The 26,587-nt window shown below is 54.6% G+C and overlaps 1 protein-coding gene and 1 non-coding gene across 2 annotated transcripts in view; one reads left to right on the plus strand and one right to left on the minus strand.

Moving 5' to 3' along the window:
- Positions 1–145: 145 nt before the first annotated feature.
- On the minus strand, positions 146–218 carry TRNAK-CUU (transfer RNA lysine (anticodon CUU)). The gene has a single exon. It is a non-coding gene; the product is annotated as a tRNA-Lys (tRNA).
- Positions 219–795: 577 nt separating this feature from the next.
- ADAMTS7 (ADAM metallopeptidase with thrombospondin type 1 motif 7) overlaps positions 796–26,587 on the plus strand; it is a 50,652-nt gene continuing 24,860 nt past the window's right edge. Inside the window, exons 1-15 of the mRNA XM_055817205.1 lie at positions 796–931; positions 1,660–2,012; positions 6,563–6,734; positions 9,251–9,447; positions 10,734–10,817; positions 11,448–11,572; positions 12,596–12,745; positions 13,480–13,623; positions 17,645–17,789; positions 17,916–18,008; positions 18,952–19,097; positions 21,505–21,674; positions 21,903–22,036; positions 24,026–24,146; positions 24,710–24,954. Of these exons, the coding sequence (XP_055673180.1) occupies positions 841–931; positions 1,660–2,012; positions 6,563–6,734; positions 9,251–9,447; positions 10,734–10,817; positions 11,448–11,572; positions 12,596–12,745; positions 13,480–13,623; positions 17,645–17,789; positions 17,916–18,008; positions 18,952–19,097; positions 21,505–21,674; positions 21,903–22,036; positions 24,026–24,146; positions 24,710–24,954 (2,370 nt within the window). The 5' untranslated portion in view covers positions 796–840. The remainder of the gene's footprint in view (positions 932–1,659; positions 2,013–6,562; positions 6,735–9,250; positions 9,448–10,733; positions 10,818–11,447; positions 11,573–12,595; positions 12,746–13,479; positions 13,624–17,644; positions 17,790–17,915; positions 18,009–18,951; positions 19,098–21,504; positions 21,675–21,902; positions 22,037–24,025; positions 24,147–24,709; positions 24,955–26,587) is intronic.

The following is a 26,587-nucleotide window of genomic DNA, read 5'->3' on the forward strand; positions in this document are numbered from 1 at the left end:
AGCATCCCGCAACCAACCCCCTCACTCCGGGGGGATGCGGGTAAAATGTGGGATTGGTTGTCGCATATTGGCTATGAGGAGCGCGAGTGGAAGAAGAAGAAAAAAAAGAAAAAAAACATGAGCGGGAGGAAGAACAAAAGTCATGCGCCCAACGTGGGGCTCGAACCCACGACCCTGGGATTAAGAGTCCCATGCTCTACCGACTGAGCTAGCCGGGCGCTGTTAGCAAGAGTCGGTCACCAACAGACTCAACAGCGCCCCCACCCGCGCTCTGCGCGCTCCCCAGTATGGCCACTAGGGGTAACTCGCGCTGCCGCACCGCCCCAGCTCATTTGTATACCGAACACTATCAGTTACATTAAAACATACTAACCTTCTCCAAGGCCGGCAGAAGCGGAGCGACAGCAGACACAGCTGCTCCAGGAAAGCTCCGGGATTGTCAAGACGGTGAGCAGCCCCCGGGGAGTTATTGAAACGACATCAAATTATCCAAAATAACAAAAGAAATTGTGTTTCCCACTCGTTTTACCTGGGAAAAAAAAAACAGAAAAAAGCGCAACGAGGGCAACCCTCAGCCCCGGCTCTGGGCGCGGAGCCTCGGCAAAGCCCCTTTTCTCATTTACCGCTGAAATCGCACCAGCCCCGCTGCGCGGGTACCGGCGGCGCTGCTCCCCGCGGCCGCCAGGGGGAGCCATGGTGCCGCCCCGGTGCCGGGCGGCGCGCGCGGCCCGGCCCGGCCCAGCCCGCGCCCCTCCGCAGGCGCGGAGCCCCGCCCGCCGCGGCCGCCGCCGCCGGCACCCCCGCCGGCATGCCGCGCTGAGCCGCCCGCCGCCCGCACCCATGCCGGCCCCGGCCGGCCTCCTGCCCCTCGCCGCCGCCGTGCTGGCGCTGGCCGCGGGCGCGCAGGCGGGCGGAGGGACTGCGCGGACAGGTCCGCGGGGCGGGGGGCGGGGGGGTGCGGGAGCCGGGCAGCCCGGTGCCCCCCGCTGCTGCAGCCCCCGCGCTGGGCTCGTCCCGCGGCTCCGGCGAGCTGGGCAGGGCTGCGCCCCCGGGCTCCCCCACCGGCACCCCCGGGTCCCCCCGGTGCCCCGCGGCCGCAGCGCTGCGCACGCAGCCGGGGCAGCCCAGGGGTGCTGGGGTCCGGGGGGGGCTTTGCCCCCAGAGGCGGCTGCCGACCATCGTTTCAGAAGTGGGATTTGGGGTGGTTTTGCGGGGGTGTGTGGGGGGTGTTTTGTCTTTGTTTTTGTTTGCTTTACCGGCAGCTGTAATTAACCAGCGGGAGCGCGTGGCTGGAAACCGGGGCCAGCCCCGGGCGGAGCAGGGCTCCGGGGCTGCACGACCCCCCACCCCCCCCTCCATCCCTCCCTCCCTGCCCCTACCCCTGCCCCTAACCTTCCCCCGGGGCAGATCCCAGCCCTGGCCCCCGAGCGCAGGAGGGGCAGCCAGGGGGGCCCGTGCGCCGCACACTTGCGGGGTCCCTGCCCTCCCCTGCTCCGTGCCCCCCGCGCTGGCTGCGAACACCAGTTCCCAGACCCAACTGGTGCTGGGGTGCCTGACCCCAGCGGGCTGCCCCGGGAGCTCAGCATCCAGCTGAAGGGTGGGAGGGGGAGAGGCGATGAACCCTAAATAACGCTAACCCCTGAACCCCTCTCTTCCCAGAGCCGGCTCCGCCGTACTCCAGCAGCGACATCGTTCATCCCATCAAGGTTGACGAGAGTGGATCGTTCCTGTCCTACGATTTGTCCCACCGAGCGCTTCACCGAAGGTCTCCTTCCTCCAGGAGCAAGTTTCTTGCCTTCTATGAACTGCACTACAAAGGCGAAGCCCTGAAATTCAACCTGAGCCTGAACAACAACCTCCTGGCGCCCGGCTTCGTCAGCGAGCGGCGATACGGGGGTATCGCCAACGCCAAGATCCAGCCCCGAGCATCCCGCTCCTGCCATATGATCGGGGAGGTGCGGAGCCAGGCGCAGGAGGGAGGGCTGGCCGCGCTCAGCACCTGCGATGGCCTGGTAAGTACGGAGGGCTTTAATCGATAAGGAAAGAGCAGAAGCTGTATAAAATCCTTTTTTCTGCTTGAAAGCGATAGCAAAACTCCTCCCAACAGCAGCAGGGTCAGGGTCTCATCGCGTAGGTTTGATGCGGCTGTGGATGAGCTGACTGTAAATTTCCCATGGATTCCAGTGGTTTGGGAATTCTCCGGGACTCGGTTTACTTGTTTGTGTCCAGACTCCCAAAGAGAGCAACTCTCGTATTGCCTCCACCTCTTAGTACATAAACGTAGAATTATGAGAAACGCATCTGAGAACGAGGTGTGCGGAGCCTGGCGGTACTGATGGTAACGCAGCTCGTGTGTAGTGTTTATATTTTGTGAGCACCTCCGCTGCCTTATTCTGCTGCAAATACTTCTGAAGGTGGTAGTGACCTGTCAGAGTATAAGTTTTGCTGAAAGGCAAAGTGACTTTCACAAGTAAGACTGTGGTGCTGGCACTCAGCAAGGCAAATTCAGGACGTGAGCATCGAGCATCGCTGTCTGTACCTGCGTGCGGTGGCATCTAGCTAGCGTGGGTACCAGCTCCCCACAGGGTTTAAATCCTCCTGGGGCGTTGCAGAAGCGTTGCTGCACAACTGGGATGCGCAGACCCCTGTTGCCACAGCCCCTGCTCGGGGTGGCAGAGGTGCTGGGTTTCCCTGGGGGCACTGGGTGTAGCGGGGGTGTGTGGGGATTCCTCTTCACAGGGGCTGCTGATCCCAGGAAAGCCCCCCACGTCCCCAGCGCAGGGCAGAGGGGGGCACCGCCGCAGAGGGGGGGATGACCAGCAGTGCTCGTGCTCAGCATTTCTGCGTTTGGAGGGACGATAATTCGATCGGCTCCTTGTTCTGCTGGTGCCGCAGGTGGCTTTGTGCAGCTGGGGGCCGTGTTTGCATTTTAACCTTCCTGTGTTTAAATAAAAGCAGTGTGTGTCTGTATGCAGAGGTAGCCCGGTAGAGCGAGGTGGCTTTTAAATGGCAGCTCTGCAGAGGCCAGCCAAATCGCTGCCTTTGGAGGTGCAAGAGCGTGCTGCTGTGTTTTGGGCAGAGCAGAGCGTGGTGCATGGGCGTGCGGCAGGGAGCATCCCTGCTGCCCCTCTGTCACCTGAAGCTGCGAGAGCTCAGAGCTTCCCCACCGTGGTGGATGGTGGGGCAGGACTGGCAGGAGAGGAGCTGGGCATGTCCTGGAGGGTGTTGGTTGCTCTTTTTCCTACCAAATTTAGCAGCAGCTAGGTGTGTTTGGAACCCTAACACAGGTTAAAATGTGCATATCTGGGGTTCGGATTCTAAATTTCACACATTTTGAGTGGGAGCTGGTGATGATTAATGGTGAAGTGACTGGCTTGGGACCCAGAATTGAAGATGCTCTGGAAAAAACACCATCAGGATGAGGATTTACGAAGGAGGAAAAGGCAGGCTGGAGCAGACCCCTATGTGTATGATCCTCTGCAAGGGAGTTCTTGAGGGCTAATTTGTTTCACAGCCTGTTGAAGGAGCTTGTGCCAAGCAGCTGTAACCCAGGGCCAGATCTGCAGGAGCTTTAATTCATGTGGTCATTTGCTGTTCACCACTGCACTTCGTATCTCCAGGGCGGTGAAGGCTGCACAAAATAGCCAAACCCATCATTCAGATAAAAAAATAGACTGATGCACCTGGGAGGAACCTACAACTTTTTGTTTCCTTTTTCTGTGAACATTTGTATGATGGCTGCAGTGTACACAGGAGTAGAAAGTGTTGCAAATGCCCGTGAATGCGTATTTGCACGGGGACACCCCAGTAATACATGATGGTTCTGCAAAAATTTGTGTGGCCTCATTCTGCCAGTGAGCTGAAATCTGCTGTCAGACTTAGAAATCCAGTCTTGCAGTGCAAGTCAGGCAAAACCAAGCTGCTAATAGTGAATGGGCTGAAGGATGTTCACCCAGGACGTTTTAAATATATTCTGGTTAAGAGAATTAAACTTCTCTTTGTGAAGTAACTACAGGTGGGAAAGCAGAAAAAGAAGTTACTCGTTAAATAATTTGCCATCCACATAATGTGTCCCCTGAAAACACCTGTTTCATAGTGGTGTTTGGTGAACCCCATCATTAAGGTCTGTGAAGTGTGTTGAGAATGATCAGTGTCGTGCAAGTGCTCTGGATTAGTGTTATTTTTTAAGAAGCAGAAAAAATTGTTAGCTCACAAAAGACAGCAGCGTGACGTTGCGAGAGGGTCTGCAGCCCATAAACTGCAAGGGGTGAGCAAAACGCAGCCTGAAGTTGCTTTAAACGTTCTCCACTCAGTCTTAAAACGACTGTGGCTTTTTGTCAGATAGATAGTAAACCACAGAGAAGTGCACTTAGCAACGTGCTGTGTGTCTTGTGATAATTATGGAAAGTAAAGTGTGTTCTGAACTACGACTTCGTTACAGGGAATTACTCATACACCACTTGTAAGCATGGCTGGTATTTCAGGGTGTAAACAAGGAGCATGCTACTGGTGTGGGAAAGCACAGAGCTATAGGCTAGGGCAGTATATTACATTTACACATGTAATACGGTGCTGATACCGTACATTTCAAGCCCAGTCTTGCTGCACTCTGCCGTTCCCAGCTGTAGGGCACGGATGGGCTGTCCCAAAATTCTTGCTTGTGGCTGCCTCACGCATTGAACTGAGTTGCATCAGCGCCTCGAAGGGCTGAGTTCCCCGCCGCTGTCGGTGCAGCCGCTGCTCCGACGTTCGTTACTGGTGTAGCACGTAGTAATTGTGCCTTGTGTGACACCCTTGGCCAGCCTCCGAGTTCCCTGTTCCTGTGACCAGGCTTCACCTTTCTTACAGTGCTACTGTAAGGCTTTAAATTCCTCCTCTCAGCGATTTTAAAATAGAGTTGTAAGAGCTGGGTTCTGCTCTCTCTTGGGTAGTTTTGCCAGAGCAATTTCATCCTCTTCAAGGCTGTTTCTCACTCTTGTTGCAGACCATGGTGAAGGAGTAGGAGACAGGGGTTAGGGATGCTGGCACCACTTACTGGGATGAACTGGGACACGCAAAGTGCAGAAAGGTTAACCAGGTGTGTTTTAAACGGAGGGAACCGGACCTTCCCCTGGGCAGCAAGTGCTGCTCGGTGCTACCGCAGAGCCAGTTGGTGACAAAACGTGGCCCCCGGGCAGATCTCAGCTGGGGCAGTGATCTCTGTTCCCTTCCCGGCTCAGAATAACCTGCATCAGGAAACAGAGAAGGGGGCATATCGGTGGGCCCCTTCCTTTCCTTCCCCATCCCCATGCTGTTTCCTCCGTGTTATTTTACATTTGCAAGGAGTTAATTAGGGAGGAAGCTGTTTTCCCTTCCCCGGCATGAGCGGTGAGAAAGCATCACTAGTAGCCTAAGTGCTGTTGTGTCTTGGAAACACTAGAAAGAGTTGTAGGGGCATGTTTTGATCTTCTCACTTTGTCCCTGCCCTGTCCTGGGGTGGGAAAGTACTAAACGTGTCAGAGCAACAGCACGGGAGGCAAAGCTGAGCACGAGCAGGCTCCCGAGAGAGCGCAGACACTCAGCCTGCTCTGGGCACCGTAAGGCTGCTCTGAGGCAACCACGAGCCGATGGAGTCGCCTTATGGTGCAAAATAAATTTACAAAACGCTGCTCACGGCAGCGCCCTGTCTGGCTGGATGAGCGCAGGAGCTCCCATTCCTTGGGATAGAGCTGCCCATCCGAGAGCTTCCCGTGCAGCTCTTTGTTCTTGAGATGCAGCGGGAGGCTGGGGAGCCGTGGGCGAGTCCGTAACGGCGTGTGGCAGCTGGGCCAGGTCAGGGGGGTCGTAATAAACCAAAGAAAGTTTCAGGGTGTTGTTTCCTGCAAAAGGAGAGATGCCAGTTACGTGTCCTTCTGTTGCTGCATGGAGGGGCCGTGCTCTTTGTCCTGGGACTGACTTTCTTCGGCTGGAGTTCCTGCCATGCCCGAGTGCTCCTGCAGGTTCCTCCTCCTCTTCCCTGGAGGTTTTCTGGGGGAAGTCTGTAACCCGATGGTTCACAGTGGTGGTGCTTAGGCAGTGCAAAAGGCCAGCAGCAATGGGCTGCATCGGATAAGGATATCCTTGGGAAAACACCTCCGTTTGTGCAACACGTGCTCCAAACACCAGTGTCGCACTAAGCCATCCTTTGGGCTGTCTGCCCGGACTCCCCAGAGTGGCTCCAGGAAGGTCGGGGCGAGGTGGTGGGAGCACAGTCTGAGACCCTTTGTGTGCCTGTTCCTGGTGTGCTCTGGAGGAGACGTTTCTCCGTCTCAGCATCCCTGCAGTCCCTGACACCCATTGGGGTCATCACCTGTCTGCACTTTGTGATGGGGTCTCTTTAGCTTTTTGCTTTCTTCATGATCACTCCATGCGGACTCTGTCTGGGAGTTTAGAGCTCAAAATATCCATAAAAACAGTTTATTTAGAGAAGACCTATTTCTTCCTGGAAAATTTTGCAAACCCTCTCCCATTCCCAGGTTCTTCATTGTGAGTCTGTGCTAGACACAGCTGGCTTCATGGTGACAACTTTGTCTCTCCCTGCCAGAAAGGCGTGTTTCAGCTCATGAACGAGGACTATTTCATCGAACCAGTGGCCACCAGCTTTCGGGAGGATGGAGCAGCACAGCCCCACAGGATATACAAGCGCCAGGTGTCTGAGCATGGGGCAGAGCAAGACAGCGGGCCACCAGCTTCACGGGAAACCTGTGGTGTGCAAGGTATTGTCCCCTTCATCTTGCATTTTGCAATGAGCTGGTAGTAGCTGGGGCCCACGGTCTGCATGAAGCACATCGTAGAAAGGGAAAGGGAGCAGGTCCAAGCTTTAGTCCACTGTGTTGCCTCTGCAGACTCGTTAGTCTTAAAACGTGGCATCCAGCTGCTGCCTTGATCTCCCAGCATCCATCAACGACACGGATTGCCCTTAGATTGAGTTTGGCAAGTTGGGCTGGAGGTCCCTCTCGCCACATAGGCTGGCAAGAAAGAAAACCCTCGGACCGAAAGACTGAGCCAGCAGCGGGGAGGGGACGGAGCGTGGGCTGTGCGGTGCCTGTGGGGTGGCACGTGGCGTGGGAGGTGTGTGGCCAGCGGTGCTGCTGGTGGCTGAGTGTCCCATGGGCTGGAGCTGCTCGCTGGGGGAAAGCCCCAGGGGTGCCCGTGCAGCCATTCCCACAAGCATTCTTATTATGGGAAGGCGTGTTCAAATTGCTGGTCAGGATTGCTTGCCCAGTGCCAGGCGGCGGGTTTGTGACAGTAGTGACTGGAGCCCACAAGTCACAGGAATCACTGTAGAAAGAAGACTGGGGATTTTTTTTTCTTTTTCTCCTGCCAGTTTTTCTGTGTTTTCTTATGTTTCTCACTTGCATGACTCAATGCCTGCCAATCCTTGGGCCTCTTGCTCTCGTCTTTTCCTCCCAGCCCTGCTGCAAGCATCCCGTGATGTGGAGACTGAGTATTTGTTTTCATTTCCTTGCAAAGATCAGTTTCTGACCTGCTGGGGCATTGGACTTTGGGAGTGAAACCCGGTCACTGCCCGGGAGTCTCTCTGCTGCAGGGCAGAGGGTGCATGCCGGTTCCTTCTCCTCTGTCTAGAGCAGATGGGTTGGATAAACTTCCAAACCCAAGATTTTAAGTAATGAGGGATTCTGTGCATCCCCAGCAGCTCACCGGCACTTTACTCCTCATCTGCATCAGTGAAACTTCACCTTCCAGGCAGTGCATCTTGTTTTGCGTATTTCCTACAGTGCTCTGCTTTCAGAAACGGGGTTTTTTTTTCTCTATCAGGTTATCTTCAGGCATCTTCTGTTAATCTGAATTAATTATTTAATCTTTGATAATAATCCTAATGCTTCTTCTAGACTTTGAACTCTAGTCCTTGTAAATGAATTTCACTGGGTGTAAGTGGCCCGTGTGTAATGCGTGTGGATCTCTACTGCACTGTGGGCTGGCACAGTGGATGTGATGTGTGTGCCCTGGAAAGGGAACCAAAAGTCTGTAGGATTTTAATTACTGCAAGCCTTTCATGTTGTACTGAGGTATTGCTGGTTTTCTTTGCAAAACACCACACGGCCAGATGGTGTTAGGCTGTTAGGTATTATTTAGCTTCTGTCAGTACACAGTGCAGCCTGTGTGTACAGCTGGGTGGGTGTTTAAGAGGGATCTCAAAGGGAAAATGCCACGCAAGCCCTCCCTGGGATCCCAGGAGCCCTCTGCAGTACCTTCATGTCCCAGCTGGAAGCTTAGCAGCAAAGGACACAATGGAAGCAAGCTCCAAGGAAGCTGTTTCGATTAAACTGTCACAGCGGTATTAGCAATTCATCAAATTATCCAGATACTTGGGATTTTTCAGGCTGGGGGATAAAACACTCTTTCACAGCTAACGTACAGTATAGTCCATAAAATGTAAAAGTCCATTGTTAGCAAAGTAAGGCTGAGCCCTTAGAAACTAGTCGTAAAGGCAATTCCCACTGTGTGGGATGTGGTTTGCAAAGCCTTTACCCAGCTTGGGGCTGACCCTGACCATGATCTTGGAGCAATGTCACAGGAAAAGTCTCTGCTTGAGAATTCCCAGTTGCTGGGTTGCGTGAGGAGCGTCCGAGCTCTTGTCCGCCTCCAGACTCTTTTCAGCCCAGTGAATGTTCCTGTTGTTTCTCCCTGGGAAGGAGCAGAGTTCAGCCTCCATGCAGCCGAGGTGTCATGGTCTTGCCCAGGACACCGACGATCCTTGGGATTTGGCTCAAGACATCAGTCCAGCTTTGAGGGCGCAGAGTTTATCGTGTTGGGGAGCCATCTCTCCCTGCAAAATACAGATTTGTGATGGTAATCAGAAATGCTGAGCCACCAGGGTTGTTTCTCAGTGGCGTGTGCTCAAGCATCTCTGCAGGGTCGCCTATAAATTCCTATGTCAACGCGAACCCTAAGCGCTCTGCTCTGGGAGGCTCCGTGTTCCTCATGGAATATTGCAGACCCTGTTCCAGTCAAAGAAATTACTTCAGATGCTTTATTTATTTATTTTTCTATCATGCTAATGTTGAGGTCGGTGTCTTCAACCCCCCAATGATTTTTTTAGAACATACAGCACAACAACATACACATAGGTTAGGTGTCTAAGTGTGGAGCCTCCTCAGCAGCTAAAGGTTATTTCTTTAAATTAAAAAATAAAAAGCCCTTGATGATATTTTACCAAAGGTGAACATGTTTTACAAAAAAATTTCTTTTTCCCCCATTAATCCCTCAGATTCTCAGGAAAGCCTGGAGAGGTCTGAGAAGCGAAGGGAACGATGGGAACAGAAGCAGCACAGGAAGAGGAGAATAAAGCAGCGCTCCATCAGCAAGGAGAAGTGGGTGGAAACGCTGGTGGTGGCAGACACCAAGATGATAGAATACCATGGGAGTGAGAACATAGAGAAGTACGTGCTGACCGTGATGAACATGGTGAGTCCTGGTCCTCTCGATGGCAGAGCCGCCTGGTCCCCGGGGACGCAGCTGTGAGACATAAAGACTGCTGGGCTTGCCAGGACTCATCCCTGGTGGGACCTCAGCAACCTCTCAGACAGGCTGTTCCCACCCGCATGTTGACTTTTCTGCATTGCTCGGTGCACCACGGGAGGATGGGTCGCTGTCAGCAGCCCTGAGGCCAAAATCTCCGTGCAGGCGGGAGCAGCTCAGCCCGCAGTGGTTTCACCTTCCCCATGGGGCTCAAGGGCTGTTCCCTCATCCTTCCCTCCATGGGGATGGATAACTTGGCCTCCCAGGGAGATCCCCCAAGGCAGAGGTGCCCCCGGGATGTGGCCTCCCAGGGAGATCCCCCAAGGCAGAGGTGCTCCAGGGATGGGAGGTGGTTGGTGCTGCCCACGGTTGTGCCACCGCAGCTCCCCCCAGGCAGGCATGCGGGCAGCTTGGGCATGGGGATGCAGATGAAGCTGGAACCACCCTGAAGCTTGCCCGAGGGCCACCCACCGCCCTCTGTGTGATAAGGAAACCTCCTTGCAGGAGGAGAGACCTGCAGGGACGTGGGAGATTTGGCTCAGACTCCCTCGAACTCAGGGCTGGCCGTGCCTGCTGATGGAGCATCCCAGGGCGGCTGCCGTTGGACCCAGTGCCGGCGCTAGCCTGGTTAGCAGGAGGGACGTGGATGACTTTCCTGGGAAGGTGCCACTGAGGACAGTTAAGGGAAGATTGTGGTGGGCTCCATTGGGAATCTGGCCAGGGTGGGTGGATGCTGGTGCCATAACGGCACGAGTTGGCTCAGTCTGTTGACTCTTGGGCTGCCAGGGTAGCACCTATTTGCATTTCAGAGGAGGGCTTTGGCTGACGGCCAGAAGAAGGTGGGTTTGGGCAGAGGAGCTCAGGGTAACATCCTTGGGGTTCTGGGAGTCGGTGAAGACACCCGGAGAGCTCAGGTTTCCTTTGAGGTGTTAAACATTTATTAGGAGTGAAAGCAGAGGTGTTCCCCGGGGCGTTTCTGGTTGAGTTTTAATGTGCTACACAGATTATATCAACTTTAAGTGGATGTCATCACACTCTGAACGCTTTAGTCCAGGTCTGCGTCTGATCTTGTCTTTCATTTGGGGGAATTCCCCGAGATGTTGTCAACAACCTTCAGTAGCTTCCCCTCGAGCTTGTGTTCCCCTGCAGATGTACTTACTAGCAGCAGCATTGCAGGGCAAGGTTGTTTTTTTTGGGGGGTGCTTTATTTCTTTGGCTTGTGGCTGTTGCAGGTGGCGGGACTGTTCCACCACGCCAGCATTGGGAACCCCATCAACATTGCGATAGTGCGACTCATCCTGCTGGAGGATGAAGAGGTAAAAAGAAAACAGGGTGACTCACGCGCCGTCCTGGCAGCCAGGCTGGGACGCACGGGGAGCTGCCCTTGGAAGCCCGTAAGCTTTCTCTTGTGCTGTCTTTTTGGCCCAGATGAAGCTGTGTAAGATAAACGCGGGCGCCTGTGCCTTGCTGCCTTGACTTCTGCATGGGCTACAGCCCTGGTAAAGTCCAGGGAATGGTGTCGTCAGAGGAGCTGCAGGGTCCGATTCTTGTAATAATTTATGATAACGCAGCATCACCGCCGGTAGCTGGGACTTGTTTGTGCTCCCAGCTGCAGCGGTGGCTCGCAGGGAGCCTGACGCCGCTCAGACGGGCTCCCCAGCTGCATCCTTCGCCATCAGCCAGGATGGGATATTTGCCCACAGTGTTTCTTAACCCCTATTACCAGATGATTTAATGTTTTGGTTGACTCATAGATGAAAAGAAAGCAGAAAAGGGCTGTACTCCCGCCCAGCCTACAACCTATAAATACGGAGTAATTCCGTCTGGATGGCAGTTACTCCCGATTCCATTCTGATGTGTCTGAGATCAGACCCTTCCCCCCTGCATCCCAAAAACCCGACAGATCCAGCAGCAATATGACCGCAGACATTTAATTATGTTGGCAGGAGGATCTGAAAATCTCCCACCACGCAGACAACACCTTGAGAAGCTTTTGCAAGTGGCAGAAGAGCATCAACGTTAAAGGAGATTCCCATCCCCTGCATCATGATGTCGCAGTCCTGCTCACAAGGTATCGTGCCCATGAGCTGATTTTATGCTGTAGATGCTACACTGGCAGCTAGGAACAAGCCTGCCCGCTGCAGGCAGATGGACAGCCAGGGAAGCATCTCAGTAGGAGTGGTTGAAATCTCACTCTTATGCCCGAGCCCTGCCTGGACCCCTATACATAGGGTATGTAACATGAAATCTGAAGATAACCTGGTCCCAATGGCTGGAACTGGTCTCAAATCTCAGGTTTAAACCTGGAGACAGCTCCCGGTTGACTAGCAGCTAAGGTTTCCAAACCTGGTTTTCATCATGGCTCTATTGCCAAGCCCCAGAATGGCTGGATCCTCCCAGAGGATGTACACAGGGATTAACCCTCCTTTTTCCCTTGGAGGCTAATGCTGGGATTGGCAGAGGAGCCTCTGAGAAAGCCCCTGACCTCCCATGAAGCTCACAGGAACTCATGCCTCTGGCCAAGTTTATATACCTTGCAGTCAAAACATAGTTTGATGGTGTCAAGCTGCAGTGCCTTGGCTGTTGGCAGTATCGTGGTGGTTTGTGTGATGATTCACAACCCCCAACAGTTTTATCTCCTTTAGGAAGTTTGCTTTGTAGCAGGAACAAGGCACTTCAGGTTGTGTATTTCAAAGGAGTTGCTCCTCCTGGGTGGCTGGAGCTCCTCTGCCCTGGACCACAGCACCCCTGAGATGTGCTTCCCCCAGCAATGTAGTAATTGCTTAATTATTCCCAGCATCAGCTTTATTTATACAATGGAATAAGCATAGCCAAGCTGGCTAGCAGTTCCCATTAATCAGGTTTAATAACGAGCCGGGGCTACTGGGAGAGTAAAGAGGAAAGGAAAGGTCATAAATCTTTCCATTGTGGAAAGATGTTGGATGTCTCCATTCTCACTTCTGTTTGGCCAGTGTCCCTGTGTCTTCCTCTGTGGGCTGGGACGTGTCCTGTGCTCCTTCTCGTGGTGGATCCTGCCGCTTTCAAACGGCCTCTTTGCTCTGTGTCTGTGTGTTCGTTGTCTCCATCGCCCAAGGAAGGACATCTGTGCAGCGATGAACAGACCCTGCGAGACCCTGGGTCTGTCCCACGTGGCGGGGATGTGCCAGCCCCACAGGAGCTGCAACATCAACGAGGACACGGGACTGCCCCTGGCCTTCACCGTGGCCCACGAGCTCGGACACAGGTACCACCGGCTTCCTCCTCCTCTCCTCTGACCTCTGTCCTCTGCGCTGCTCAGTCAGGGCTTGAGAAAGCGCGGGTGGAAGTTGGGAGAAGATTGCCAAGCGGTTCCTCACTGGTGCAAACCGTCCTCTGTACCTGCGAGAACTTACCCTGGGAATTCCATTTCAGAGTTAAGCTTTGGGTTGCCCCAGGTTTAAGGAAAATCATGTAACCCAAGGCAACCTGGACAAATTGCAATTGTGTATTACCCCATGTTGCTGATGCTGAAAGTTTTGGAGAAGAGGGTTGCCCATTAAGAAGTTTTAAAATAGAATTTGTGTCTAGAATCAGCAATTTTGCTTGCCCTGATTTCAATTGAATTTTGACAAGATCATTTGAACATTATAGTTCATAGTAGAACTATGGTTCTGTTATGGTTGCATGGTAAAAACACGTACCCGGGTAGCTTAATTCACTTGATCTTGGTCAGTATCCTCATTACTTTTTTCTTGGCTGAGTTTTCAGTAAGAAAGCTGAAATAAAAGCATGGGACAAAGTTCAGGGCGATGTCCCTGGTATCTCTTAAGTGTCCCACACAGCCAGGTCCCCCGGTCCTGTTAATGACTGAGTCCACGTGGAGCTGGGATGCTCTGTGATGTCTGGCGTCGCGTGTCATTGTGCTGGAAAGCAGAGAGGCTGCGCGGTTGTAGCGGCGTGCGGCTCACCTCTCCTTTGTGGGACTGTGCTCTTACACAGTTTTGGGATTCAGCATGATGGAAGCAGCAATGACTGTGAGCCAGTTGGGAAAAGACCTTTCATCATGTCTCCACAGCTCCTGTATGACACGTCCCCACTCACCTGGTCCCGCTGCAGCCGCGAGTACATCACACGATTCCTTGAGTAAGTCCTGCCTTCCTCTTCTTCCTCACTCGTGGGGTGCTGGGGTGGCTCAGGGCTTGGGTCTGCAGCCGATTTCGCTCAGTAGTCAGCCCCAGGGCACATGGGGATGCTTTTACCCCACTTGGTTGCTTTGGTCCATGCTGTGAAGGATGGAGGCTTGAACAGAGAAGCAGCACGAGCGTTTGGCACAGGGATGGTGGCTTGAACAAACAAAGCCAGAGTGGTTTTCTTCAATGCTCTGTGCAGTTTTCTTTGGTGCTCTGCACGGGGCAGATGATGTTTGCCTGTAGGCAGGAGGATGAAACTGAGCCAAATTCTTCTGTGCATCTGTTTATTTTTAGCACCCCATGGCTGATTTTTCAGCCTGTTGTTATTAAGCTCCTAGGAACATGGCCCAGAGATTTACATTTGTCAGCCAGTGGCTTGCACTGGGGAAACATTTTCCTTCCTTGCTACAGGAAAGTTAGAAAACAGTGAGAGCATCGGCAAGAAACAGCAATGGGGATTGCTGGGCGAGGGACTGGCATTTCCATGGCAGGGAGGCTGAGCTCCCATTTCTAAATCCCAGCCTGGGATGTGGGCTTGGCCCCCATGCAGGATGAATTATTGTTGATTTACGGCTTTTGGTGGAATGGAGCGCACTCGTATCTGCAGCGTTCTTGGCCCTCTGCTTTTAACCTTCACTTCTGGATTAAGAATTTCCTGCTTGCCATGACCTTGGGCTGCTATGAGCTGTGATGGGGAAGAAAAAGAGCAGCTGGATGCTTCTCTGGTTGGGTTTTGGTCTTGCTGCTCCCCCTAGGAGGGGCAGCTCTTCCTTAAGAGCAGAGCAGAGCCCGGCAGGCGTCTTTCACCAGCTGCGACATGGCCCAAGTGAAGGAGAGGTCCCTTGCCAGCACAGACATGAGTGTGTTATAATGCGGTGCTGGCAGGAGAACGGGAAGAAGTGAGCCAGAAAAGGAGACCCTGCTGACCTGGGGTTGCTGGGTGTGCTTGGAACAAACCTCACGTTTTTTGGGGGAAAAAAGCAGCCCTCTCAGACGTTGATTATTATCTTAGGAAAGATTGTTATTTTACAAGCGCTGCCAAACGTTTAAGCATCTGAAAATAACTCCTGTCATCAACAGCGGCACGGCCCCGGTGCTGTGGGTGAGGCTCTGGGTGCAGCCGGGGCTGGGTGACCCTCTTGGCAAGGCTGTGGGTTGGGGTCCACTCGGACACACCGGGGCAATGGAAGAAGACGCCACCTCCCTGCTGTGGCCGCTGTGTCCCCCCAGGAACAAGCATCCCTCGTTCAGGCTGATGGGGGAGGCTGGCACAGGGCGGGTAGTGATGCTCCTTGAGGCAGAGGGACCACTCTGGACCTGGGCATCCCGTCAGCCCCGGGTTGTGGCAGCACTCCCCAGGTGAGCCCTCCCTGGCATCCCGTGATTTTCTCCCTCGAATCCTCAGAGGAGTCAGAAGGTGCTGTAAGGCTTTTTGCTCTCCACCCCTCACTGTGACGTGACCTCTTCCCCAGCCCGGCTGGTGGAATGCCCTTGAAAGATGGGCTCTGGTATCTCACGGATGCCCTGCCTGCACCGCCAGCGTGCAGCAGCACGGAGCAGCCTCCCTTCGTCTCAGCAGCCTTGGCACAGCTGCAGGTTGTCTCGTCTCCCTTCAGTCTTTTCTCTAGGTCAGACAACCAGTTTTTCAGCTTCTTTGCACAGTGCTGGAGGTCTTTTTCCATCATCCTCCCGTGGGCTCCTTCCAGCTGATTCCCTGCTTTCCCAGAGCCTGGGGAGGGCTGGTCTTCCCCTGCCTTTGCCGCCCTGCTCCACCGGCAGCACGCAGCCCTGCCTGCTGCATCGCTGCTCTGCCACTTCTGCCAGATCCCCTCGCTGCGCAGCTGGTTCTTCCCAAGCTCCAATCCTCGCCTTTGTTTTTATTGAATTCTATCCTGGGTTTTTGGACCCTTCCTCCAGTTCTCCAAGAGCTTTTGGAATTTTAATCCTGCTCTCAAACGTATCTGCAGATCCTCCCAGCCTGCTCACATATGGGGATTTAATCATCATACCATCTACTCCATCATCCGGCTTGTTAATGAGCAGACTGAAACAGGCAGACGCAGCACAGACCCCTGTGCATTTTTATGGCAGTGTGTGGTTTATTGCATATCGCTGCAAAGCCAAAGGGAAACTTATCCAATTTTTGCTGGCTCAGTAATGTGTTTTGGCCGAGTTGAAGAGACCAGTAGAACGATTGTAAAATATTTAATGAAGAAATAGATTGTGAACCTAGCACTGGAAAGCTGACAGCAAATCTAAATCACTCCCCGTACTGGGATGGAGACCTCTCATAAACTGGGGCAAGACAGAAAGTGCCACAAGCGTAGCAGAGGGCAAGGAGAGGGTTGGGGGCGGTTTTGGGGTGATGTGCGGGGACCCATGTGCTGGTACCCAAACAGACAGTTGGTGAACTAGTCCAAAGGAGCACAGGTATCATGCATGTAGCTCATGCAGTAGCCCAGTGCTTAAGCCTGGACTTTCCCCAGTAAATATATCATTCTTTCCATTTTTAAAGAACTTCCTTTGAAGTGTTTTCCACCTAGCAGGCAAAGAAAAAAAAGAGCTGCAGTGCCTCTGTATGCCTGGAGCAGGCTGCACCGCGATCCTGCGACCAGCTGCCTTCTCCACACTTAATTCATCGCAGCTCAGCCCTGCAGCGCCCGCAGTGATCCTTCCCTCCCCGCCGGGCTGGGAGAGGCAGGATGCTCCCGCTGTTGTGAACTTGGGAGCAGAGACTTTAGAGCCCCTGGGCTGCTGAAAGCAACCTGTTTACTGATTTTTCCAACAGGGAAGCTGCTTGTAAAAACATACGGTATTTGAAGGGGTTGTCTCCAGCCAAGCGAGCTGTTTGCAGGTGTCCAGTGTGAACCTCACTGGGGTGGGATGGGAAAGGGAGGAGGAGATGCCACATCTGCTGGTCATCGCCCTGTGGCACTTCCAGTACCCCAAAGCAGGAGCTCTCCCGTGCTGCTGGCCCTTGTTTCTCTGTTGCTGGTTTGGCTTAAAAAGGAATCTTGTTTCAAGTTAATTTAGACCTGTTCCCAATCACAACAAGCCAAAGTAATCTAATCTGCTGAGAAACCCTCGCCAGAGACTGCCTTGCTGGAAACAAGTTTGTTTAAATCAACACTGAAAGCTAAACTAGTGACAATTTCTTGTGTGTTTGTGAAATACCGTAGCAAAGGCACTCGGAGTAGAGAGAGGCAGCCAGGACCGTCCCTTGCGGCTCCCGCAGCCTGGCTGCCTGCCAACGGCTGCCTTGATAGCTCAGTTTTAATATCTCTTTTTCTAAAGACAGCCTGTCCAGCACAATTTGAGCACTGTTTGTAGTGGCAAGTAGGAGGGTGAGTGCGTTTTGCCGCTGACAATCTACTTTATTTCTCTTAGTTGACACACGGGTTGCGGTGTCCGCAGGGATGTTTCTGGGGTCAGCGTGATGTACGAGCACAGGGACAGCATCTGTTTCTCAGCAATGAGATGTTTGTTTGATGAAACCCTTCGCCTTGAATGGCAAAAGCGGGGTCCCAGCTGAGGTCTGAGCTGATGACTTGTTCACAAAGCACAAAGCCAGGGGATTATTCCCAGGGAAAATGATATTTCTGGCTTTCTGTCAGGGGGAGAGGGGCATCCCAGATGGCGAAAGGGGGAGTGTGCAAGGCACCGACCCAGCAGCTGCACAGAGAAGCTGGTGCTGCCTTTGCCTCCCCATAACCTGCCCTGCCCAGGGGCCGTGGGGTGATCGCTGCAGGAGTGAGCACCCACCCTGAAAAGCAGGTACCCACACGTGCCCCTCTGCATGCTGGAGCGGCTCCAGGGCTGATTGGAGAGCCAGGGTCATATCAGCTAGAAACGCTAATTACTTCTCATAGTGAGTGTGCATTACTGAGATGCTCAGCTCCTCCATTAGCAGCTGCCGGAGCGTTGTACGGGTGTGCCAGGCTGGTGGTGATGCTGCTCTGACCTTTGTCTTTCAGCCGGGGCTGGGGGCTGTGCCTGGATGACCCCCCTGCCCGGGAGGTGCTGGACTACCCCCTGGTGCCCCCGGGCGTCCTCTACGACGTGAGCCACCAGTGCCGGCTGCAGTACGGTGCCTACTCCACCTTCTGCGACGACATGGATGTAAGCCAGGGTCCTCCCTGATGTAACATGGGCTTGCGTGGCTTGGAGGGGCTCCCTGCGGGTGGGGGGCTTTGCATGGGTCGGCCAGTGCACTAACTGTGTCCTGTGCAACCATGTTTTCTGCAGAGCGTCTGCAACACACTGTGGTGCACGGTGGGGAACACGTGCCACTCCAAGCTGGACGCTGCCGTTGACGGTACAGCATGTGGGGAGAACAAGGTAAGGGGGGGCAGTCCCCTCTGCGGCTGCAGAGGCTCCTTGTTCTGCACACCAGAATTTCACAGGCTCCAGCCCACCAGGGCAGGCTCTTCTCGCTGCCCTTGCTCTGCCCAAAAACCTGCAGGTGCCAGGGAGGGACTGACTCCAGCCAAGCTGAAAACACCTTCAGAAGGTGAAACCCGCCGTTAATTACCGTGGCAGGAGGGTACAGGGCTTCTGCTGCTCTCGGTCTGCTGCAGTGGTGGGTGCTGGTCTCTGGGTCCTGCCCCCCCGCAGGGCAGGCACCTCTCCCCACTCTGGGGTCCGGGGGGGTCCAGCAGCGCTGCGGCAGCTCGGTGGGTGCTGTGCTGGGCGTGGGGTGCGGAGGGGACCAGCTGTCTGCAGCCAGCTCTGGTCACCCTTGCATGGGTGATGCTGGCTCCTGTCCTGCGGCAGTCCTGGGACAGAGCTGTTGTGCATCGCTTTTCCAGAACAGGGTTTTCCTGCCCAAGTTAACATAAATGTCTCTGCTTGTTAGGTTCAGTGTCCCCTCCTGGAGAGCTGGCCCCAGAGCGCTGGGGGTGACCCTGGGCTTAGCCACTGCCCCCTGCGAAACCTCCTGCTGTGCCCTTGTCCGTGGCTGTGCCTGGCTGGCTCTTCCCTCTGGGCTCGGATCGGGCTATGAATCCCCTTGCTGAGGGGTCTTGGTGGAGGTTTGGATGCGTTGCCTGAGACAAATCCTCAAACAGCCCAACATCTCTGAATTTCCTATTGCTTAGAGCTGTGCCGGGCTCTGGCAGAGCCCCGCTGACCCCCGACACCTCCGTGTGAGCGAAGCGTGGATTTCCACGGGGCAGTGTGGGTGCTGGGTTTCAGTACTCCCCGCAGCCGGGCTCTCAGACTCAACGTCCATTACTGCATCCTTAAACCCTGTTTTCTCTTCGTCTGGCCCATCCCTTTGCAGTGGTGCTTCAATGGCGAGTGCGTGCCCGTGGGTTACCGTCCCGACGCGATCGACGGCGGCTGGGGCTCCTGGAGCTCGTGGGCTGCCTGCTCCCGCAGCTGCGGCGCGGGCGTGCAGAGCGCCGAGAGGCAGTGCAGCAACCCCACGTAAGCCAGCCCTCGCTCCCCCGGGGCTCCCCCAGCCCCTCCACGCGACCCCATTTAAGAGATGAGCCCAACGATTCCTTATCACCCCATAAAGCTGGGGACCGGCGTCTGGCCAGTGTGGTCCTGCACCTGTCTGCATCGCACGGCAAACCGCGCCGTTAGGCAGTTACCGGTCCCAACAATGTGCTTTTGAAACACTTGGGATTCATTTCACGGGGTTATCCAGCCGGCTGGGCGGTGGAAGCTTCTGGAGGGGCTGAGTTTGCTCTGTCTCCTTCCACATATAAGTTGCTCCCACTCCGTGCAGGCAGAGGGACGTTGCCATGTGACTCAAAACAAAGAGCGAGGACTCCGTGCTTGTAGGTTTAAAACATATCCAGTGTCTTTTAATGACAGAAAAGAAAAACAGGCATTCTTTGAGCCTGACTCAGAGTCATTTTGAAAAATTCTGCTGCTGTTTATCACCCCATTGCCCATGAGTGATTTTTGACCTGTGCCCAGCCACGGCAGCCAGCACTGCCTCTCTCCTGGAAGCATCTGGGCACTGATGGAGGCGCAGCCTTGTCCATCCCATGGTTTCTTGGGCTGACCCACCTGCTCCCTGGATGACCCCTTGGTCACCAAATCGCTGTCACGTTGTATTCAGCCAAAGCCCCCGGCTTGCCCAGGTGTCAGAGTGCCCTGGGAGGGGAGAGAAAAGGGCTTTGTGAGCAATGTCCCAGTGGCAGTCGCTTTTCAATGGCCTGAGGAGCTCTGAAAGCCACAGGAACAGACGCTCTAATGAGCCCAGATGTGCTTTCTGCCCAGTTTCTTCCACGGACGTGTTGCTTTTAGCACGTGCTATTGAGCTGTTTAAAGAAGTGCTGTGTAATCTCAGTTCCAGGTCAAGAGCTGGATTTGTGTTTGACATGAGTTTTGTGGCAGAAGTGCAGTTGTAGTTTATGGAGTGTTTTAAACACAGCTGCGGGTGGGCAGGAGAGCAAACACTGGAAAAGCAGCAGAATTTCGCTGGGCAGTTGTTTGCTTTGGCCACTGTAGGTAAATCTTCAGCGTTGCCTTTTGGATGGAGTGAACAAATGTGTGTGCTGGGCAGTCCTCCTCCCACAGGCATTTCCTCAGGGCAGGGTATGTAAACACAACCCTAAAATAATAATTAACTTTATTCTCTTCAGCAGAGTGTGCCCAAACTTAGATGATCAGGGGAAAAGTAATTTTCATGAGATCATGGGGCCATGGGCCATGGAGAGTGCTGTGACCAAAGGAAAAAGCGTCAGGAGACAGTGGCAGTATTTTGAGAGTCTGTTGGCATCTGAGAAAAAAATATTGTTGCTTTTAAAGTCCCTCTTGCTTTAAAAAGCCCAGTGGCAGCTTTGCTATTCCCTTGGGCAGTAGAGGAGCAGAGCGGGAAGCGCATCCCGGGCAGGATGGAGAGCAGCTCCTCCAGAGCAGCCACAGAATGGGCACCTGGCTGACCTGGCTCTTGGGAGCGCTGGCATCTCATCAGCTGCGGTACCCAGGATGGTGGAGGAGATGTTTTACCTCCTGGGGAGGGGTGCCCGGCTGCAGCTGCAGGAGGTGAGGGGGCTTCAGACATGAACACTGCCAGGGACACGTAACTTTAATAATTGCTTTTATAGCGTCGTACACTAGACCTATAAAATTGGCCATATTTCCAATGTTAAGGAGAGGCTGTCAGGAGGGGCAAGACCCAAGATGTAGCTGGTTCAGCTTGAGAGCCATCAGGAAAAGCTGCCTTTGGCCCACGGTCTCACCGTGCATTGTCCCGTAGCACAGCGCGGCAGCCACGGCAGCAGCAGGGAGTTGGTCCAGGAGGGACTCTGAGAAGGACGTGGGCTATGGTTTCCACGGATTTCAAAAGCTTGCTCAGTGGAGCATGGGTCATGCTGGAATGGGTGTCGGATTCGTAGTCTTACACGGTTCCTTACACGAACATCGCAGCAGAGCGACCTGTGGGTTGTAACTGGGAGAGCTCCCGGTGGCCCAGGTGGATTCATGCTGAGATCAAACCTCAGCAGCAGGTACAAACGCACCCTCCTGTAGCTGTGAGTGGAAGGGGAGTTTCCCCTTGTGTGTGGTGGGTCTCTGTTAGGTAGGACAGGGATAATGGTTTTAGACTGAAAGAGGATGGGTTTAGATGAGGTATTAGGAAGAAATCCTTCCCCGTGCGGGCGGCGAGGCGCTGGCACAGGCTGCCCGGAGAGGCTGTGGGTGCCCCACCCCTGGCAGTGCCCAAGGCCAGGCTGGATGGGGCTGGGAGCAGCCTGGGCTGGGGGGGGTGTCCCTGCCCCTGGCACGGGTGGGACTCTACGTGATCTTTAAGGTCCCTTCCAACCCAAACCCTTCTGTGATCCTTTGATTTTCTTATTCCCCTCCCATGTACGGACAGGCCAAAGTACGGGGGCAGGTACTGCCTGGGGGAGCGGAAGCGGTTCCGGATTTGCAACGTCAGGCTGTGTCCCCCCGACAAGCCCTCCTTCCGCCAGGTCCAGTGCAGCCAGTTCAACCCCATGCTCTACAAAGGGAAACTCTACAAGTGGACGCCGGTGCCCAACAACAGTGAGTCGAGGGCAAAGCCCGCTGCTGGGCTTCTGCCTGCAGCCCCAATGGAAAACCTGAAACAGAGTCTTGCTAACGGCTTGATTTTGCTTTTCATACCTTCATATTCGCCTGGCAGCGTGTTTATGCCGTATTTTAAAACTATGGCTGGGCTTGCAGGGTTAATTTATGTTTTTGGAGGTGGCCCCAGGCTGCTTGGGTTTAGTTTCTGCCTGTTGGGTTCCCCAGTTAACCCCTGCGAGCTGCACTGCCGGCCAGAGGACGAATACTTTGCAGAAAAGCTGCGGGATGCCGTCATCGACGGGACACCGTGCTACGAGATGAACGCCAGTCGCGACATGTGCATCAACGGCATCTGCAAGGTGGGTCCTGTGCCGGGTACCGCTGGGGAGGGAGCCCAAGGACCCCCGGGCTCAGGGAAACGCAGGCGGGTGCCGTGACCCGTCCCTTAGGTGAACACTGTCCCCTCTCTCACATGCACCGATGGGCTGTGCTTGCTTGTTTTGTCATTCACTTCTTGGAAGCTTTCCATATTTCCATGAGGTGTGTGGTGCAGACGTATCTCAGCCTCTGTGCTGGCCTCACAGAGCACCACCAAGGCCAGGCTGGATGGGGCTGGGAGCAACCTGGGCTAGTGGAACGTGTCCCTGCCCATGGCAGGGGGTTGGAACGAGATGGTCTTTAAGGTCCCTTCGAACCCAGACCATTCTGTGGTTCTATGAAACCCCAGAAAACAGAGGAAGAGAAGTTTCACTTGCAAATAAGGTCGGGGATATGAAAGGGTGCATGGAGAGGGTGCCCAGCCCTGCATCCCAAGTGCATCCAGTGCTGGCAGCTGGGGGTCTGACCTGCAGCAATGGAGATGGCTCCCCTGGCTTGGCAGCCTCTCCCAGCACTGGGATTTGTCCTTCTGGGACATTATTTTTCTTTCTTGGAAGCTCCCTACAAACGTGCTGCAACATGCAGCGGCGTTGCTCTGGCTGCTGGCTGGGGCAGCGTGGGAGGCACGGGAATCTGGTGGAGGTGGCACAGGCAGCGCTGTGAATCATCTGGGAGATGCTGGGGAGGCTTTGCTGAGCTTTGCCCTGTGTCCTCCAGCTGCCTTTGGTGGCAGCGAGACGGTCCCTTCATTCACACCTTCCTTTTCCCTAGGGAAGCAGTCCCAAGGTTTAGGATAGAATAAAGCACACATGCAGGACGTTGGATTTCGGTTGAATTAGGGAACGGGTAGCGGTCTGAGCTGTGTGTGGTCTGCAGGGCAGATTCCCACCACGGGATGTACCAAAGCCATGCTGCTGCCAAGCTCATGGTCGCCTGTCACCAGGGGCTCGCATGGGTGGGAGGGGACATGGCCGCGTCTGCCACCGTGTTGGATAGAGAGGCTCTCCAAAAGGCTTTTTGGAAAAACAGGTTTTTTGGAAAGCAGGCTTTTTGGACAGCACAAAAAACAGCAGAAAAGAGGGAAAATAATCAGTCAACTGGTTTCCTTGCAGCCTCTTATGTAAAAACCATTTGTGGAAACTTCTGTGCTGCCAGCAGCAGCGGGCAGGGGCTCGGCAGCAGCAGAGGTTCTGGGAAGGTCCCGTTTCCTCCTGTAACAGCCTGTAGGTTATTTCAAAGGCTGCGGCACGCCAGTGCATGGGCTGGAGGGAGCGCAGGGGTTGTTATTTTTACTTGGCCCATAGAACGAGGTGCGAGCCAGCAGCTCGTGGCAGATGATGGCACGTTTAGCCAGAGCTCGCTGCATACAGAATCCGCATCACCTCTGCGCTTGCTGCTGGCTGTGACACCAGAGTCAAACCCGGCTCGCTACAGACGCTCGCAGCTGGCACAGCCCCCAGCGGGACCCTCTGGGGGCTTGGCTGTGTGTTTATGGTGCAAAATCACAGGGAGGCTCTGGCTCTGCGTAGGTCAAGCAGTTTGGCACAAGATGTAAAGGGTTTCAGCAGAATATAAAAAAAGGTTTTGGGGAAGTGTTTTGAAACAGAACTAGCAGGACCAAGGACTGAGGGGCTTTCCCAGCTTGGTTTGGAACATAATGTGTGCTGACAGGCTCTGCTGCCTGGGGACTCGGGTAGAAAAAGGAGAAAACGAGATGCGGGTTGTGATCCTCGCTGCGTATGAGCAGGGCAGCAGGACGGTGAGGCTGTTAGAGAAACCCCTGCTGCAGCCGATGTGGCTGTATCGCTGCCCATCCTCCAAAAAGCCTCCAGCTGGCCCCTCTCTCCCACCCAACAGTCCTTATTTCCCACCATTTAGGACCAAGGCTGGTCCTCCTCTCCCTTGTTCCTCCCACGGCCAATGGTGCGGGGCGAGGCGGGGGCCGCGCGGCTGACGGGGCTGCCTTGCAGAACGTGGGCTGTGACTATGAGATCGACTCCAACGCAGTGGAGGACCGGTGCGGGGTCTGCCACGGGGACGGCTCCACCTGCCACACCGTCAAGAAGACCTTCGAGGACAGCGAAGGGCTGGGTAAGGGCGCTCTGCTCCCAAAACATCAGGTGCCTGTTCCACACGGAGCTGGGCTCGCTGCTGCTGCTTCCTTGCTTGCAGGATGGTTTTTAATCCCGACTCGTTGATTTTGATGGGATAAGACCCAAGAGGCAGCATGGGGAGATGTTACGTTGGCATCACACTCCTTGCTGCCTGGGAGAAAAATATCCCATTACTGTTCTTTGTGTCTAAAGGCCTGAAAACAAATCCATGGATGCTGGGGCCAGTTTGGAGAGGTTTAAGGAGATTTTGTGTGTTGACAAGAACATGTTGAAAGTGTGGTAAATGCCTTGCCAGCACCCACGCAGGATATATCTCCCTCTGTGACAGGCTCTCCTGGCAGGGAATGCAGCTGGGCTCAGTGAAAGGCGGGATTTGGTGCGGAACAGTGACTTACAGGGATGTAAGGATTGGCATGATGCTGGCACCCACCCAAGGGACGCTAGCATCCACCCAAGGGACGCTAGCTCCCATCCAAGGGCACAGATCATCTCTGTCACATTTTTGACTCCCCCAAGACAAACACTTGGTTCCATTCCCAGGTTACGTCGATATTGGGATTATTCCTGTGGGAGCCCGGGAGATCCAGATTGAAGAAGTTGCAGAAGCTGGGAATTTTCTGGCGCTGCGGAGCGAGGACCCGGAGAAGTATTTCCTGAACGGTGGCTGGACCATCCAGTGGAATGGGGACTACAGGGTGGCAGGGACCACCTTCACCTACAAGAGGACAGGGAACTGGGAGAACCTCACCTCCCCAGGACCCACCGTGGAGCCTGTGTGGATCCAGGTCCGTGGTGGTCGGGGTGCACGGTGGGGAGGCTGGGGGGGACAGAGCCACTGGATCTCCTCACCGAGCGTGTTTCTGTGGGAGCCGACGTGGGGAGAAGCCAGGCGAGCACTGCCGGCCCGGAGAGTGTTTCCAGCCCACACCACTTCCAGCTGAGCCTCGTCCCCTTTGCAGCATTCCTGAAAATATTTACACAGGAGAGAGGGAGCATGAGGAGAAAGAGCCCGTTTCCGGAGCCCTTTCCCATATCTTATCAAGAGCAGGGGAAGAGCCCGCGGTGCTTTTGGCAGGGCTGGAGCCGCTGGTGGAGGCAGTGGGAGCTGGGAGCTGTCGTGGTGCCATGGGTGGTGGCAGAGGGTGGCCCACCAGCACCCCTCGGCAGTGCTGCGCCCTCCTCTGCACCACCTGGCACCGTGGCAAGGAGCTTGGCCCGGGGATTTGTGCTCCATGGTCCAAACCGGGTGATGCTGCCCAGGGTACTGCCCTTCCTCGCAAAAGCCCTTGAGGCAGGAGGTAAAAATCCAGAAGGATAATTTTAACTTGTCTGAAACAACTAGAAATGTCAGGTTTTACTCTTTTTGCATGTGGGAATTTCCATAAAGCTACTTCCCTCCCCAGAATAAGTCACTATCTTTCATCAAAGCCCCGAGGCTTTGAGGAGGCAAGCCCCATCACAGAGTGATGCTGCCTTGCGCTCGCAGGGCAGGGCACCCAGGACCTGCCGCTCTGCACGCCCAGGTCTGGGCACGAGAGGTTACAATTAACCACATAAACCCAAGAAAAAGCAATACGTTAAAACAAGCATCGCAGTAGTGCGTTTCCAGGATGGCAGAGTTGCAAGCAAGAGAGCACCTGCCCAGCTCCTGCTCCCGTCCGGTGCCTCCAGCCTTTGTGCAGAGCAGAGCAGACGCTGGGGGAGCAGATAACAGACTTCAGGGGATATTTATCTCCATGTGAACCTGCTCAGCCTGATGGTCCTTTTACCTCTGGGTCAGCAGGAAAGTCTCTTGTCTTTGCCTCCACGATGGGAGCACACGTTTGCTTCCCTGCAGCTGGGATGCTGCTCACTGTTTCTGAAAGAGAAGTTGCTTCCCCAAGCGTGGGCAGCTGCCCAGGGGCTGCTCCTGCTCCGAGCCCACCTGGTGCATCCTGCAAATGCTTTTAATATGAGCCCAACTTGACTGTTGCTAATCCCCTGCTCTGCTGCAACCGCCACGGCTCTGGGGCTTATCTGGAAATTGCTTTATTTTGCAAACTGACCCCACTCTATTAATTTTCACCTTGTATCCATGGAAAAGAGTTGCCTGGGGGATTTACTTTTCAGCACGGCTTTATATTTCAATGAGTTTTGCACAGCTTTGCAGGGGCTGTAACTGTCTCGGGGGGGGAGGTGGGGGGGGGAAAGGCAGTTTGGTGAGGGGGGTTTGGGGCTGGCCCCTGCCCTGCAGGTCCCCGTTGTGCTGCTGCGCCTGTCCCTGCAGTTCCTTCCCCTGGGAATGGCCATCAGGATGGTCAGGAGTGAGGGATCTGCCAGTTAATGCAAAGCTATTGGCAGCCAACATCCTCGTGCCTGTGAGGCCAAGCTTTCTCCTGGAGAAGCCGGTGGAAATCGTCCCATGGACGGTGGCACAGC

This window comes from Falco peregrinus, chromosome 1 (genome assembly GCF_023634155.1).
Source record: "Falco peregrinus isolate bFalPer1 chromosome 1, bFalPer1.pri, whole genome shotgun sequence".
Classification (NCBI taxonomy): domain Eukaryota; kingdom Metazoa; phylum Chordata; class Aves; order Falconiformes; family Falconidae; genus Falco; species Falco peregrinus.